The 17605-nt window shown below is 40.9% G+C and overlaps 1 protein-coding gene across 9 annotated transcripts in view; it reads left to right on the forward strand.

Moving 5' to 3' along the window:
- Positions 1-17605, forward strand: part of diaph2 (diaphanous-related formin 2) — a 361962-nt gene that overhangs the window by 298733 nt on the left and 45624 nt on the right. For 6 of the 9 annotated variants that reach the window (XM_079352006.1, XM_079352004.1, XM_079352007.1 and 3 more), the window contains 2 exons: positions 13064-13156; positions 14511-14576. In XM_079352006.1, coding sequence (XP_079208132.1) covers positions 13064-13156; positions 14511-14576 — 159 coding nt within the window. The remainder of the gene's footprint in view (positions 1-13063; positions 13157-14510; positions 14577-17605) is intronic. The other 3 variants (XM_079352011.1, XM_079352010.1, XM_079352012.1) reach the window with 1 other exon arrangement.

Consider the following 17605-nt stretch of genomic DNA (forward strand, 5'->3'; position numbering starts at 1 on the left):
TAAATATTTCTGCCAGAGTAGATTTTGATCTGGGCTTCTGAATGTCATAATATGACTTGTATGAATAAAACATAAGGATGGCATGGGCAACGTTGCCTGCAGCCTTGGAGATAGTGTGGATTGTCCCCCACACCAACACTTTCCTCAACGGACTGTCGCGATCGCAATGACCTTGGCAGTTATGAAATGCATACATTTAAATTCAGGATGTGCTAAACCCAGGCTACTTTTTTCCCTTCCTGTCAACATTTTTTCCTGCATTGGCTACACATTTTCATTAAACCATGAACACTTCCTTTTTTTTGACTTGACTGTGTGAAATGCAATCAGGGAAAGGACAATCAAATAGTGAGCACTTTAAATGGATGCATTGACTGGAAATGAATTTGAGCCAGAAGCAGGTTGAAGGTTACAGTAGCTTGGTGTTCAGCTCTTGTGTTTTCTCTCTGTGTTTCTCTTTCTTTCAGCTGTTTGGTTGGAACACACATAGCAGGATATTCAGTGTTTTTCCTGTTGCACATCTTTCTTTTCTCTGTCTCCGCTCCTCTCCACTTGACAGCTTTGGCTTGAAAGTCTTGGCTCCTCTATCCCATTCTGTTCTAAAATTCTATGTGTGCTTCAAATATTTTGAGGAGTTCGTTATCTGAGGAGACTTTATGCATCAATATTTCATGCCAAGCATCGGCCATGTTATTTGTGTGGGTTGATGAAAATAATGTAGTGTACGATACAATGGGGGCTCTTTTTAATTCCACTTATTATTCATTTAATATGCCCCTGCATCCTGCACGTTCATTTGGTGTTTTAAAAGTTGAAGGGCTTTTTGAAGCACAGGAATAAATCTGTAGTTCAAGCTACTGTAGCTTTTGATGGATGTGAAGGTTAGATGGATGGGTAGATGGAGGGATGGATGGATGCTTAGATAGATGAATACATGGATAGATGGATGATGGATGGAGGGATGAATGGAGGGATAGATGGATGATGGATGTTGCTGTAGATGGATGGATGAAGGGATGGATGGATGGGTAGATGGATGGGTAGATGGAGGGATGAATGGAGGGATAGATGGATGATGGATGTTGCTGTAGATGGATGGATGGTTAGATGGATGGATGAAGGGGTGGATGAATGGATGGAGGGATGAATGGTAAAACGTTATACTGGCCTTAACAAAGTATATTTTTACGTTTACAATTCCATTAGTATGAGCAGATGGAGCAGGCATATGGCCGTGGCATTATGAGAATTATCTACAGGTCAATATCTTCTTTGTTTTATGGATTTACTCATTTTACTGCCTAAAATACTTTTTGATGGACCATACCATTGTGTTTATTGCAATTTTTGAGAAGGGACAGATTTTATGCCATTCCACAAATTGCAACCTAATCCTCTCCACATGCAAATGATTAACAATGAAATGCATATTTAATGAGAGTTAATTCATTTAGCTTTTGCAGGGATGGCGACAGGGAGGGGGGGAGGGGAGAAGCAGATAAGTGCATTGAGGAAACTGTTTTGTTTTTTTTAATTTTTTTTTTTTTTTTTTAGCACCACTCTTCCATTTAACAGTTGATACAACTTGAGATTAGTGCCTCTGCAAGTGTTCTGACACTCACAGTTCTTCAACAGGCATGATTGATGATGAGACAAGTGCACAGCTTAACGTGTTTTTCTTGTGAAGTATTAGAACTCCTAATGTAGGAAATTGCTTATGAAATCATTACCCGGTCACCCCATTTGTTTTAATTTGCTCTAAGTGGATTTTCATATTCTCTTGAACTGACCAGATGTTCAACATTTACTAAATCACTTTTCTTCAGTGAAAATGATTGTTGAACACTGAAGAATAAACCCAAACTAATGCTTCTGTCTGAAACAGAGGAAGATGGTTCATCACTGCAGGATATCGCAGAGCTCGATAAAAATCTCACAGGCAGCATGCCGAGTGCGTCAAGAGCCAATGCATGGCAGAGCATCTGGACTTTGTTTCTCTAAGGCATTAGTGAGGAGTAGCAGGCCCCTCTAGCCTCCTGCTTGGCTGGCTTCACCAGGGTCAGTGCCCCCGTCTGGGGCAAGTGTCTGCACCCACATGTCAACTGTGTTCCCAAGTCAAATCCACTAAGCTTTGAACAGAGCCGGAAAGCGCACATGCTGCTTTGAGCACAATGCATGGTGGCATAAGGCACATAAGAATAAACAAACAACCAGGGAAAAGTTATTTGAACATTTTCTTTAGTCCAGACATTTCTCCCAGGTACCAAAAAGAAGGGTTGAAGAACCTGCTATACTCTACAGTATGCTTGTTGGTATGTGAACAGTTGTTGAAGCTTGTGTTTCAGTCCCCTCCACCATATGAACCACTGAAAAACATGTTTATTACCATCCGGAGGAATATCAACTTTAGCAGCATATTGGTCGTAGCCTGTGAGTTTTACAACACATTTTATGGCTGTACCAACTGTCAGCCATCGTACTTGACTACACACATTAAATGTAATCCAGCTGGACTTGTGTTGTATAAGATGAAAGATTCACTTTTTCTTAGGTCTCAAATGGATAAAAATCATTATTAAACAACAAACTTTTTTTTAAAATGAATTATTTAAATAGCTGAAGATGGTACTTTTAAAACTTTAAGAACACAAGCACAGGCTCCACAGATGCTGTTTTTTTATGATGAAGTTTTACCTGCAATGTGATTATTTTTTACTGTATGAATTAGAGCCCACTAGGCTGCTTCAATCAGCTTACGCAACAGCTTGCAGACACCAGCAGACCAATACTCTGGCTCCCATTGTGCGAATATTATGGGGAGAAAAAAACACTTTGTAGGGTGATAGTTTATTCCCTAAGGTGTTTTAATAAAAACTATTGAACACACATTATTATCATATTAAATGTGATTATCTTGACTAAGACAACAGATGGATGTTCGTATATTCCAAACATTATGGCTAACTCAAAACATGACACATAAAGAGAAATTATGTTTAACTACTCCAAGAGACACAAAAAACAACAGCAAAATGTAAAATTCATGAACCTGCTTTCAGCTTGTGTAATATTTTTTGTTAGTTAATCTGTGAGAAGAGAATTTTCATAAATAGTTCTTTTTCTCATAAATTTATTTTACAATGTGTGTCCTCCTCTCTAAAGGCGGAGAGGGGGAGAGATGATTGTCGTTCAAGCATTTTTTTTTTTTCCCTGCTCAGCATAGGATAAGGTCTCCATGATTCTCTGCAGAGAGCAGTTGGCATGTTGACAATGATGGGCCTGCAGCTTCTATTTATGCATCCTTCTTGTCAACCTTTCACACTTTCAGGCTGAACTGGTGTATGTCTACATAGTAAAAGTGGGCTACTCGTGAAAAATAAAAAAGAAAGGAAAACAACATTTTTCCAAAAGCAAGCAAAATAAGCTCGTATTAGCTTTGACTGGTTTGACTTTATATTGTCATCTGCATTTGAATCAACATCCTCACAAACAAATATTGAGCTATTCATAGAGGTTAAAGGTGACTTCTACCTGATTTCTTCTGTTTTCCTGAAAGAAAAAGAAGCATTTTTTTCCACATTTGTTCACCGAAAACACATTTTACACATTCAAGTGTCTATTACCGTGGCATGCTAAACTAAACTGACATATTTGTGTGCAGCTGGCTGACTGGTTGTGGCTGGTGGAGCCCTGTCAGGAATGACAGGGGCAGAGATGTGGATTGATGGCTTGGTGTGACACTGACAGCTGCCGGTAGGCCTCGTGCATACCTGTGCCGCAGCCATGCCAGCGAGGTGATCATAGACAAGCGCTGACAGGCAGCGTTGGGGTTGGACAGGTTAGCTCTCTAAGTTTGCATAGTGTCTCCACAGTGCCGCAGACATGGCAAACAATATTACCGGGGGAGATAGCTTGTAGAGATGTGAAGGTCAGAAACCCCCGCAGATGAAAGAAATGTTTCTGAGAGAGCCGCACTATTTCTCAGCTAAGCTTGGCAAGTGAAGCCAGTATTAGAGAGCTATATAAAACCACAAAGGACAGTCCTTTTCTGGATTCTAATGAAATAATAAAATGCACAGTGCTTCTGAATTTGCAGCCTGTTTATTCCCCGAAGTGTTATTTCTTTGTCATGTCAGTGATGGCTTTCATGTCTGGTTATATATTTGTACTTTCAGATGCGTTGTTAAAATGATGGATTTTTCCTTACATCTGCATATGGATGTCACAGCAGTGTAATACCAAACACAGAGCAAATTGCTTTTCTTGCTTTTCTTTTTTTTTCTTTGTCCTTGCCTTTGAGCTGTGTCGATCCAAAGTGCAGGAAAGTACAAGGCATGCTCTGAAACTCCTGAGTATGGATTGCTGGATTCCATCATTACCTTGAAAGATGGGAACAAGGTTACCCGGATTATCTGCTGTTGTACACCCATGCTAATAAATAACAGCACATTAGATTGTGCTGTATCTCCAACAGAAATCAGAATCTGCCCCAAGGCGATGCTGGCACACAGACTATGGCTGACTGCATCCCAGCTAAGGCAAATGAGAGCAAGCAGCATGAATAGAAGCATGCAGGAAAGGAGACGTATTCATAAATATATGAAATGCAAGGATTAAATACACCTGATTGACTGCAAAATGCCATTTGGAGGCATAGGTGATACGATAAAATACTCATGCTATACTCAACCTCCCAGATTATAACATTTCCGACTGCATTTCCATAAATAAATGTCAGCGGGAGTAAAATAAGCCTGGCTTGATAGGAAGCTGTTTAATATTCTATGATAAATACCATAGTTCAATAGCAATTAAAAGGAACACCAAGGAATAGTCAGTCCCACATTGCTGTCTGTCAGCTTTGTGCTTTAAATTATTGCGCTGAATATATGTATTGTTTTTTTTTTCAAGTTTGTAACATCTTTTTTGGATTCGGAGATAGATAACAACTCTGATTAGATTGCACTTTATAGCTTTTATACACTTTTATCTTTATCTTAATTTCGGGAGGTTAAATTCAAAGAAGTGAGACACACATCAGATATCTCTGTCTTTCCTGTTTTCTCTCTCTGACTCCCTCTGAGTCAGTCTGTCTCTTCCTCGCTCTCTTTCTCTCTTTTCGAAAATGTTCTTCTTCTCCTTGGTGAAATCAACTCAGGCACAGTTGAATCTCATTAATTTATGGGTGGTTCAAGTGTCTGAGCATTTCCCCTCCCAGTTCTGGACCTCACCAGTCACTTTACAGTCAATCAAACCTAATTACCCTCACTACAAAGACCATCAAATCCCATTGTCAAATCCATTTAGCTTCCACAGGCAGCACAGCCTTTCACTGATGCAAACAGCCCTTGTGTGGTGTGGTTCAGATGTTTATCCTGATCTGGATTCCAACACTCAGCATCCATTTTTAGACATGCTACTCATGTACATGTAAATAAGGGAGTCTACTTTGCCTTGAACTGATTCCTATAGAAACCAAATATCTACTTGACTTATCCGTTTTTGGATTCTTTCCGTCTGAATAACCTGATTCATTGAAAGGGCCTTAATGTGAATATTTATAAAGAATTCATGTTCACTTACTGCCATATGCAAAGCAATCACTGCAGTGAGGAAGTGGAACTCTATACTTACAGACATCAGAAACTCAGGAGCTCTTGCAGAGTTTAAAACTAAGCTGACAGTCTGGCTAAAATCAACTCAATACTGCCATCACTAATGTTTGCCCTGCACATACATTTATCACATATGCATTTACCTATGGACATTTTTTTATACTGTTTTATGCAACGGCTGTTTATGTGTATGGATTTAATCTGACATTTTTATGAAGTGTAATTTTACACAAATGGAATTTCTTGGAAATATTCTGTTATTTTATATTATGTGTTATTTGTTTACCTGCCCAGGGACAATGTATTAGCTATCAGCTAATTAGCTATAGTTACATTTAATTTTGTGCTACTCATGTAAAAATTAACAAATAAAAATCATGATTAAAACTTGTGACTCTGACCGGCACAAACAGATCAAGGCTGCACTTAAAGGTGTTGTTAAGACTGTTAGTGTTTCGTAGGTTTGATCCTGCAAACAGATGCTATTTAAGCTTCACCTTTTCCATTTTACTCGCCCACTGTGACATGACATCGACCATATTTGATACCACTATGATAGAAAGTATTCTCATTCTGCTTTTTGTGCTGAGAATTTAATAACATTTTAGTGTCGGGGTGCCAGTAGTGTCGTGGTTGTTGCACGCTCCTCGCATATGGAGTCCTGCAGGTGGGTTCAAATCCAACCTTTGTCACCTTTCTCTCAACTGCCCTGTCTCTACAATGGAGGCTCACAAAGCCCATATGTAAGAATTGAGCATTTCTGGCTGCAGTGACTCCCAGTGGAAGTGTTAAAGAATAATTTATGATGGTATGCTTCTCTTTGTAAAGGTTTCAACCAGAATAAAAAGTGAAAGCACAAACAAAAACTAAAGCAACTTTCACTGTTTCTTTCATCTCTTTTTTTTTCTTTTTTTTTTCACTCGTATGCATTGCATGTCAACAATATAAAAGACGCTATGAACGGCAAACAAATTGCACATTTTACACGTCCAAATCACTGATGTTTTAAAAAAAACTCGTTGGAATCTACGTGAGGTTAAAGAAATGTGAGTGAAACCTGATTTGAAACCAGAGCAGCTGCAACATAACCAATGTGCTGCGATACTGTTCTTCAGATAGTCAAACATCATACATTAAGAGTACAAATGCCTTTTTTCAAGTCCCCTGTAATATGGCTAGCTGAGGTTTAGGTCAAAGTTCGGTCTAGATCCAAATTTAGCTTAGCCTATAAAAAAGCAAAGATAGCTGTGAGGACAGACTCCCTCGGCCCTGCTGGCACCCTGACATTGACCCCATGTGGCTCAGAGAAAGTGTGTCAACTTAACATCTGTCAGTGTTGGGTTTGAGCTCTCCCCTGTGTGTTGGTGGTGTTACTGGGCAAACTAGCCCAAGCAGCGAGATGGATGATGATAGCAATATGGCAACTACGTCGGGGGGTGGGCGCAGGCAGTCGACGTAAATAATAGCCGAGGAAGCCGAGTGTGGTGACTGCTACGTTGCGAGCATCTTTCTCCCCCCGCCTGCTTTTCCCTCTTCCAACCTCCCCTCCCTACTGTTTCCCACTTGGGGCCTGGCAGCATCCATCCAGATGGAGGGTTTATTTTTGTTTTTGTTTGTTTACTTATTCATGCATCCAGCTATTCGGGGCATCGCAGGGGCTTTCGTTCCACCACAGAATGCAAATCGCCACGGCGGCTAATCCACTTTCATCTCTCCCTTGTCGACAACCAACTTCTCTCCACGTTTCCCCTCAGTCTCTTGCAGTGAGGACATCTCTCTCTTTTTTTTAATTTTTTTTTTTATTTAGACCACAGGATCGGGGCCTGCTGCGACCAGGCCAACCTAGCCCAAACACTTGCCTCTACTTGGTGCACGTCAAACACGATGCTCCTCTCACTTCCCACCAACCTTTCCATTCCTCGGGACATTCTGCCCTCTCTCCACATATTCCCTCCCCTTCCTGAACCCTGGCGCCACACATGGGCTCAAAACACGGAAAGAAGTCTCCAAACTGCCATTCCCTCTGGAATGGAGAGTTGTGGAGGCATCCCTTATCGAGTTAGGAAGAACATGAGTGGGTTTGCTCATCAAGTTGTTACAGTAAAACGATCCAAAGTAATCAGCATGAAAATCTGTCTTTTTTATTACTGTAACCTTAGAGTCCCCTTTTTCCTGCTCTCCCTTTTCACTGTAGTTGACTGTGTATGCACACACACACACACACACACATTCACACACACACACACAAATTAAAGGCCAGGGCCTGTCTGAGAAGTTATCTCCGGTCATTGTGTCAAAGCTTTCATCAGGGTTGGGTGGTTGGACTACAGGGAAACAGAGAAACAAGGGGAGTAAGAGGAAAAACAAAGAATAGACATCTAACAGGTGCATGACTGCTGTCCTTCAGGCACTTGTGTTCTTTGTGGCGTTAATGGCTGCTGTCTGCTCTGGTCTTAGGAGCTGCTAGGACTTCAGGGAAGAAGGTCAAAGGGAGGGGCTGACTGGACTCAAACTCAGTCAGTTAGAGAATCGACAGCAGAGCTGTAAGAGGGGGTGGGAGGAATTTGAGTAATGCAGGTGGTTTTGTATGTCTAGGGGGCTGTGCCGGAATTCAGATGTGAAAGTATCACAAAAACCAGGTGCACACGAGCGAGAAAAGAGAGTAGATGAGATTAAAAGAAAGTGTGGTTGTTGCCTCTCCACCTGGCCATAAAGCAACACTCCCCCTCCCTTCGCTGAGGCCTTTGTTTCACGGCTAATGGTCCAGGTTAATTGCACAGGTGACTCTCTGTGGGGGAACAGATGGGCTCAAATGTGTTCAAAAACAATCCGCAGCAAGCACAAAAAAACTAGGTACGACTTGTTCCTCGCCTCTCCATTCCACTTTGTTTTTCTCATCTTCTCCACTGGAGTCACGGAAGGTGACTCCGGTGAGGTTAAACCCTCACCGTGTTCCTGTTCACTGTGATTTCAATTCATCAAGCAGACGCCATGTAAGCTCTCTTTAGATCTCATTACAGAGCAAATTAGACTCAGGGTTCGGCTACTAGGAGGACAGTGGATACTAATGGATAACAGACATCAGTCTCATTTTCCTGGGACTCAACTTTTGCAGGACCTTTCATTCGTACATGCTGCCCAGAGTACTAAACATCAAAAGACCCAAAAAATATATACAAATCAAAGTTATATTTTAAAGGACTAAAAAATGACCACAGTTTAAGTTATAAAATATTAGAAATCACCAATAGAAATCAGTAAAAAGTGTATTAAAAGTGATTTAAACAATAATAGAAACTCTGACTGAGGCTATTTAATTAATCCATAAAACAGGTTTATAAACTGGGTCTTCATCAGATATGTTGCTAAATCTCCGTGGATATGTACTCAACACTACAATTTAATTCATAATTTACATTGCTACTAGGTCAAGTCATGTAAGATATCATAATTTACCGCTGTAGCAGAAACCGACATGTGCCAGACATTTTCCACATTCGAAGAACTATTCGTGTCTCTTATCCCCCGTGAGTCACGGAGGCTGCGTGTGAGCCATCAGAATTGAGTTCTCAATCGATCCTCTTGTGTTCTTTCTCCCTAAGACAACATGCAGAGAGATGACAGATAGCAAATTGAATTTATGAACAGGCTTTGTTGACACGGCCGCATAATTATAGGAATGCCATGTCTTTGGTGTTTAAAAAAAGAGAAGCCCAGCATTTCAAATCCGCACAAGGTTTTCTGCTTGGCTGATTGAGTGAAAAGCTTTGTCATGTTTTTTTTTTTGTTTTTTTGGGGGTTTTTTTTACGACAGCTGTTCCTTCGCTTAGTTATATACACATTTTGAATGCAGCTGATGACTGATTTTAATTGGCAGAAATAAACAAATGAGATGTCATGTTTTGCATAATGTTGGTTTGTGTGTTTGATTCCTAATTGCTGCTTGATTGAGGATTAAGAGTTGGCATGAAGCCGTCCGTGATGCATTTGTTTTGCGAAAGCTTCGGATAGATGCTTGTGTCTCCTCTATGTGATCTTGCCACGAGCACCTGTGAGTATAGGTCATGCTGCTGACTTTAGCTGGAGTGAGCTCTCTATTTGCCCATCCCTCATTGCCTTAGTCCTTCAAGCTTACACTCACTTGTTAGCTGAGAAATCTGTAGCATTCATTTAAAAGGGTTTAGTGGAACCGGTACTTTTGCAAATACATATCATGCATTTGTAAAGCTCGGGATGAAAAGCAAGGTTTTTGGGGGTACGTGAGGATCTGTGCGCCTGTGTGCATACTGCAGTGTATGTTTTAGAAATAATTAAATGTCACAGGGCTCAGGCCGTCAGGTAGCTGGGAAGGTGTTTTACGACCTTGTGTTCTGCCTCGCTCCACTAGTCACTCTCAATAACCCACTCCAGTGCTCGACTACAGAACCCACAGAGACCCTCTCCACTTTTTCTCCCTGCTCTCACTCGTCTTCCTCCTCCTTCCCCTACATCACCCCTCCTTAAAAGTGGCACATTCTATGTCTGTGCTAATTCTTTTCCTATCTCCTCTTTGTTGATACTTGAGTTCGTGTTCTGCTCCTTGGATTGGTAAATTGCGTTACTTATAGGTCCTGTTTTTAGGGTGAAACTAATCTGGTATTTGAAGTCTTTTATGCCTATCATGCTGAGAGCGCATTATTCGTCTTATCCCTCCTAATTAGGGAATGTGATAGTGCTGCTTGTAAATAAATTGCAGACTGAGCTAGTCCTCGGGGCCCACTGTTACATTTAGCTCTGCCTCTGGAACCAAGTTCCTCCTGATATGCAGGTGACGGTGCGATTGGGGGGAGTAAGGGGGTTTGGCAGAATCAAAGGGAAAGCTATGGAACAGGTACATGGTCTCTCTCTGGGAGGTAGAGTTTCACAGAGCTTTATTTCTGCTCTTAAAGGTTTAACCGGTTAAGAAAGTACCTAAAAGTGCAAAAGCCGCAACCATGTTCCACACTTCCACAAGCTTTAATAAGATCATTAAAGGACCCCGAGGCTGTCTGTTGAGGTGCCCACCAAGGTGTTTCATCACTGGAAGGGGTTTGTCGATGTCTTGGGTCTTAGCCCATCTTAACCCATTTAGAAAGCAATTTCCTGTGAGCAGAGGGGATCTTTCCTCTTGAGAAAGATCTTTGGGCATAAAAGGTTAGCGTTTTTGTAATTCCCCAGCATGCAATCTACCAGTGCTGCTAATGAGAAGCGGATGAATATTTGCCCTGGGTTTAACAGCTCAAAATAAGACAAGAGTGAATTGCAGGAACGAGGACGAAGTGTCTCCTTAAGTAGGCAATGTTATAATAAGTAATGTTGAAAGTTTGCTCAGAGGAAACCAGGAATAAGTGAAATCAAAGGCTTACCATGTCTTTTTGCTTTAGTGTTGAATACAATACACAAATAAATACTTACATATATTAACAAGGCCATATAGCCTGAAGGTCTATCTTCCTGAGAATGGGCCTGCTTGAGTTTAAGCTGTGGCCCAGTAGAAAGTTAATTGAGCTCTGCGGGGTGATTTGGGAGTACACTTCCCATTTTAGTCATTTGGGTTCTTTGTGTCTGTAGCCCTCCCCTCTGTACCCCAGTCTACTGCTGCTCCATGGCCATTCCAAATGATGAATTGTGCTACAGTTAAGCGAGAAGTAGGACAAATTGATCAAAGTGTCAGGTGCCCCATGTGATGTCTAGGTCTCCACGAAGAAGGCAGAGAAGAAGGAGCTGTCAAAAAGTTTCTTGTGCCAAGGTGGTTGTAGATAAATGTTTACCTGCTCACTTAACACTTTCTGCCTTCTGTCAGACTCACATTGTGTCCTTGCTAGCCTACATAAAAAGAAGTAGTAGCTGAAGATCTTGGGGGTTGATACAGTTATAGCAGCTGCAAGTTGTTCACCATATTGTTCTGTGGGTCCACAAGCAGACAAAACCCATGCTCCCCCCTTTAAACCAATGAGTCTGATATCGGAGGTGTAGTGCTGCAGTTTGAGATAAGCACTACTTGGCTCGGCTTTGGTTTTGTTCTGATAAAGCTGGTCTAATTAAGCTTGATTTAATCGGGATTGCTTTTAAGCACAGCACACAGCCAGAACAGATACTTTGATTTCAAAGTAGCCCTTGGGAAGGACTTGAGGAAGAAAGAGAAGGAATGAGATAGAGAGCAAAATTAGTTTGAGTACGAGTGAAGAGTTGCTTTTTTAAAATTTGCATAAGACGTTACTATTCCTGGTGGCACTGGGCGTCTTTTACTTGCATGAATGATTGCAGGTTGGGTGGTTTGTTGCTAAAGGATGATGGAGGAAACATGTACAGCCCTGATTCGCTCTGGTGGTGGCACAATATTTATTTTCTTTATCAACAATGTGCCATTCATTGTCAAGCTGTTTTGATCAGTCAATAATTGTGCCTTACTGTCGAGTGCTAGTTGCAACAGATTGATCACCCCAGTGTCTGGGACAAGGCTGTGTGCTGAAGTTAGATGTTATCCCTGATTACATCTCGATGTTTCCCTTCACCTGCTAGCACAGAAAAGAAACAAGTTATCTGGACCCTGCTGGTAAACACTGGGGAAGAGCTAGAGCTCTCATTTATGCTAAAGAATTGAAAGCCAAGTCTCCGGCTCTACAATAAGTCATACTAATGATCCTGCTATAAAATGATGTCTTTTCTAGACCAGAATGATAAAAAGGGTGCCCCTCTTACTCATTAGTATGGAGGCATAAAGATAGGTGACCCAGATATAGAAGCTAGACATATTTCTGAACCCTGTTTCCATTGAGCGGTATGTTGCATGTGCACAGTGTGGACACAGCTTGTCATGCTGTTGGCCTCATGGCGCTTTAAGCATCTCCTACCTGTCTCTTCAGTTCTGCCATTTCTCCAGTTTCATGGATCCACGCGGCAGCTGTAACGGTGGGCAGGGGGAATGTTTTTCGAAGGCCGGTCCTGGTGTCATTGACTGAACAATGATAAAGCGCCCGGGTATTGAGCGGCTCCACACTAAATCTTTGTAAAGAGCACTTAGCTCCCCTGCGTTAGCCACAGAAAGAATATCTGTCAATGACCATCAGTGGATGCTTTCATCCTTAGGCTCCTCTGCCTGTATTAGTTGCCAGGCTCTCAAGTGTGTTTTGCCTCCTCCCTTGCTGTTTTCTGGGAAAAAAAGGACACATCTGAGGGACAGGCTTCCATCTTAACACTCCAAAGCATTATGAAAGGCTGGTTTTTACATGATATGTAAAGTGGTTGTTCATTAATCTCGAGGATATCTACCGCTTCTACCTAACATTAAACCTTGACTCGTCCATGAACAATTGCATTTGTGCGTGTTAATGCAAGCTTGTACATACTTATGTTGTCGATCATCCTGATGTGTTAATGTATGTATGGCTTTTTAAATAGATTTGCCTCTGTTATGTTTTCTCTTACAGAGGGAGATGAAACCGGTGTGATGGATAGCCTCATGGAAGCTCTACAGTCCGGAGCAGCCTTCCGTGATCGACGAAAACGGACGCCGCGCAATGGTAACGTTGCAAAAACACAAACACAAAAAAAACCCCTTTACGTTACATGATTTCTTTTCCCCATTAGTCCCATCCATCTGCAGAATAGAAAATGCAGCCTTCTGCTTTTAGTTAATTGTTTTGATGCAAAGCAATCAGCTCCGGTCTGTCACATAAATGAATCATTGCTCTTTTGTGTATAATGACTGTGTGAGTATTGTGCATGTGTCTTTGTGATTGACTTGAGTACCCATGACTCACTCATATAGGAACATATGCACATATATAGAGGTGCTATTTAAACGAGTGCACATGTGGCCGAGTGTAAGTCATTAGCGATTTGATGTCCATTAGCCTTTTGTAAAGAAAATAGCATAATACGGCCATACGGGCTGAGGTTAGGCAGAGGTTGTGTAAGCGTAATCCTCTGTTAATACATTCAGTTTGACTACGATGAATGGCCCTGTGCCCAGGAGTGTACCACCTAGTAGAGGTGCCAGGTTCAATTGATATTCAAGTCAGAGTTCTGCAGAAGAGAAACAGGTGCTGCCATCACCACTCTGGCAATCACTGTGGAAATAAGAAGGGAAAAAAATCAGACTGGATCAGTTGAAACAATATTAGGGGGGAAAACATATTTTGTAAGGCATCTGAAGTACTTTTCTGTTTCAACCACATGTTTATAGTTTAGCCTACAGTTATTTAAATTGTAAAACATTTTGTAGTCATTTAAGGTTCTAAATACTTGTGGGTTTGACTTGTAGATTTTGCAGTTCTCGGACCTTTGTGTTGATGTTTAACATGGCGTGTCAGTGTGACTCTGTGCTACATTGTGACCATCAGTCATCTGAAGTGATACGAAAGTGCATGTGTGTGAGGTCACACCATATAGTAAAATAAAGTATTTCCAAAAACGACACTAAATGGAAAATTAGTGCCATTTAATTTGAAAAAGACCTACTACGACTATGTTCTTGACCAGTTAGCGCAGATTATAGTTATTGCATGTTTCTAATTCAAATTGATTTCCTAAAACTAAATTCCTACACTTTGATTTAAATTTAATCAATTGTACCTTTTAGTAGCTTTTGTTTTTCAAGTTGAATTACAACAAACATGCACACACACACACTGATTCAACACAATGCTGCCCATCAATCCACACAACTAGGTGCTTTCTTCTTCTCTGATCTTCTTCATTCCATATGTGTCTGTTTTGGTTCAATAGGAGCCTGCGTCTGTCATTGTCTTGGAGATTAATTTCTACCAAAATTCTGAGATGTGTCACCCTTGATGCCTTTTTTTTCTCTTCCCTTTTCTCTATCCTTCCCTTCTTCATTTGACCTCCTTTATTTTATTGGGAACCTTTTTACAGGTGATCAAAGCCCATCCAGTCCAGCCTCTCGGTGGCCAGGTGCTAACTATGGTAACAGAACCCTAGGTGTGTGCATTTAAATACCTTCTTAACCAAAAACCCAGCACCACCCCCACACCTGTCTGTCCTGGATGTCTAACTGACACGTCCTTCCTGTCAGAACACTGAAGCTGAGCTGGTCTACAACATGCATAGTACAATGCTGAGTTATTGCATTTGACTTTGCAAAAAATGTTGAAAGGTATTACATGTAAGATTTACAGTATAAACAAACATTGATGCTATATATTTGAATTTCAATCTTAACAAGGACCAGACCAAACTTCCACCTCGATGTTTTCATATAATTCAAACTTATTCTGAAAGATTTAAAATTGGACTTGCATAAATGACCCATAGAGAATTGTGATTTCTACAGTAATTTCATCAGAAACATGTTTTAGTCTGCAACATTCATGAAATCAAACTGAGGACCACAGCTGTTTTTACTTGGACTAACATTTGCTAAGGCACATCCATAGAACTACCAGGTAATTAACTGATTGATATCAACATCTTTTTCACAAGTGTGACCTGGCCAAGAGGGCAGCAGCACACATTATAGTAAACATTATATGATGAAGAAAAAACCTCAGACATTACATCTTTACATTATTCTTTCCCTTATGTGTAGAAATAATGTTGAAAACATGCAGCGGTAGATGAATACAGACTATCGGCTGTAATGACATTCATGCTTGAACTGGTAAGAGAAATTAAGTGAAATCTCACATTGAATACCTTTTAAATTGAATACAGTTGAGTTCACTTGTATTAATGTTGCCCTCGTATTTTCCCACAGAAACTAAATGCTCGTTATTTTTGATAATTAAGACCCTAATAAGTGTCCCACTGCTTGACGGCAGTAGCTTGTGTTTCACTCAGCATAACTTCTGTCATGTAGAACAGCTCCAGTCCTCATATGATTGCCATGCTCTTCCTGTTTGCCTTGGCTTTCACAGCATGTCACTTTTTGTCTTGTGGCTGCACTTAGGAAGTGTTTTGCTGGAGAGGTGTGTAAACCCTCATGTTATGGTCACTCACAATAGTTCTGTGTTTTACCTGTCTTTTCCCTTATGTGTTTAGTAAATGTCAGACTGATGTGGATAATGACTCATCATATTTCCCTGCTTCTGGATTCTTGCTTTTATGCTACAAGCAGTCCGACTTCGTGGCAATTTAAAAATGAATGGCCATTGACCCTAATACAGTATGTTTGTTGTCTTTGTGCCTGCCTTGCTACATGTTTTGGTGAAACGTTTTAACAGCTGAACTCGTGAAAGTGTGCAAATGGAGGCGAGCGTATGTTTAGTTTGATGCTCTTTTTGTCTGAAAAGTAGCATTTTCTTTTGATGTTTTTTATTGCTCTAACTTTAGTTAAGTACTCAGTATAGTTTAAAAAAAGGAAATAAATTGGTTGAAAATAATCATAAATTTTTAATCAACAGAGAGCTTTTCAAGTGAAGTCAAAGAGGGGTCCTTGGCAAGGTGACATCTGGTTGAGAAATCTGTCTGTAACGAAACAGACTATACTACCTATTTGGTTTGAAGAAGCTGTTGACCGTATGCATGTGGAAGTGCCAATTCCATATAATGAGTCATACCTCCCTGCAGACATATGCTCTTGAACCAAACTGTGAAGAAGTGTCCAGAGTGGACAAACAGGGTTACACTTTGAGGTTGTAAGACTGCTTGTGAATCTCCTGATTACCACTGCTATGAATGAGCAAGGCCTAGTGCTTTTATGTTGAGTAGCAGTTGGGAATTTCAAGCCCTCTTGTACGCTAGGATGGTCCTTGAGAGGGCACTACCTTGAAAACCCGAGAGCAGTGGAGGATATTGTTGGGAAGGATTCTTAATCAAGCAATGTTCCGGCATCGAAGCCTTGGTCATTTTGTGGTGAGAGTCCCTGAAGATCATGAATGAAACCTTCTCTGATTCCTACGGTTCACTGTTGTTGTTTCCCAGTTAATATTAAGGGCTGACAAAGTGAAGAGAGTTCACTTTGTTGAGGTCAGTCCATGTTTTCCCTTCGCAGTCAATTTAGTCCTGTTCGCGTCATGTGGCATTGACCCATAGTGTGATATTTGTCGTTTGCAGCCGATTGTGAAATGGGTGAGTTCGGAGTCAGCAACAGGGCATGACATTCAAAAATGATGTGGTGGTTCCTTTTGGTTGGGAGCAGGAGGTTGTACCTAATCTCGAGGTCCATTAATGACTGAGGAAAAGATAAGACATTAGTTCTTGCTGTGGGGATTTCACTAGTGTTGAAGGTCTTGTACATCAATTATTCTGTAAAGACTGAGCAGAAGTTAAGGCTTCTATTTTATTATGTTGATAATTGATTTGAAAAGAAACAAACTGTGTTTTTCCTTGGTCCCCTGGTGGGTTTCCATCCCTCAGTAGAACAAAGTTCGAGTGTTGAAAAAGAACGTCTCCCATTCCCCTTCCTTATTTGTTGATGTATTTATGGCAGGTACCAGATCCGTAACATGCTGGTATAATGCAACCTGCTTGGAGCTGAGCAAAAGGACAGCTGACTCTGCTTCTCTGCACCCTGATCAGTGAAAATACAGATTGAAAATGGTTTTCCACAGAGACACTATTTTATGTCTCACAGGGTCTTTTGCCTTTCTTTATGAATATTTCTCATATAAAATTGAATATTCTGGGTTCCTGTGACCTATTTTCCCATTCTTGCTCCCTCTACTTGGCGGCATTTTTCACCAGCACACCTCTGCTTTTCTACCCGAATGAAATATGCAGTGACGACTCCCTATTTACTGATATGACTGTGGTGTGATAAACAGCTGCATGGATTCTCTACTCAGAGGTGAAGAGAGGAGAAAATCCTTTTGACATGCGTACTACATGGAGTTTTTATAAATTAAATCTGGAAATGAGTTCAGCTGCCATAGAACATCGGTGGAATTTGTCTCATCTCATGAGGGTGACACAGAAATCTTTACGCACAGTTAGAGGGAAAAGTATTCTCTTTTAAAGAAAAAAAATTACTTCCCCAGTGATGGGACGATTTGGTGACAAAAGACATATCA

This window comes from Symphodus melops (assembly GCF_947650265.1).
Source record: "Symphodus melops genome assembly, chromosome: 9".
Taxonomy (NCBI): domain Eukaryota; kingdom Metazoa; phylum Chordata; class Actinopteri; order Labriformes; family Labridae; genus Symphodus; species Symphodus melops.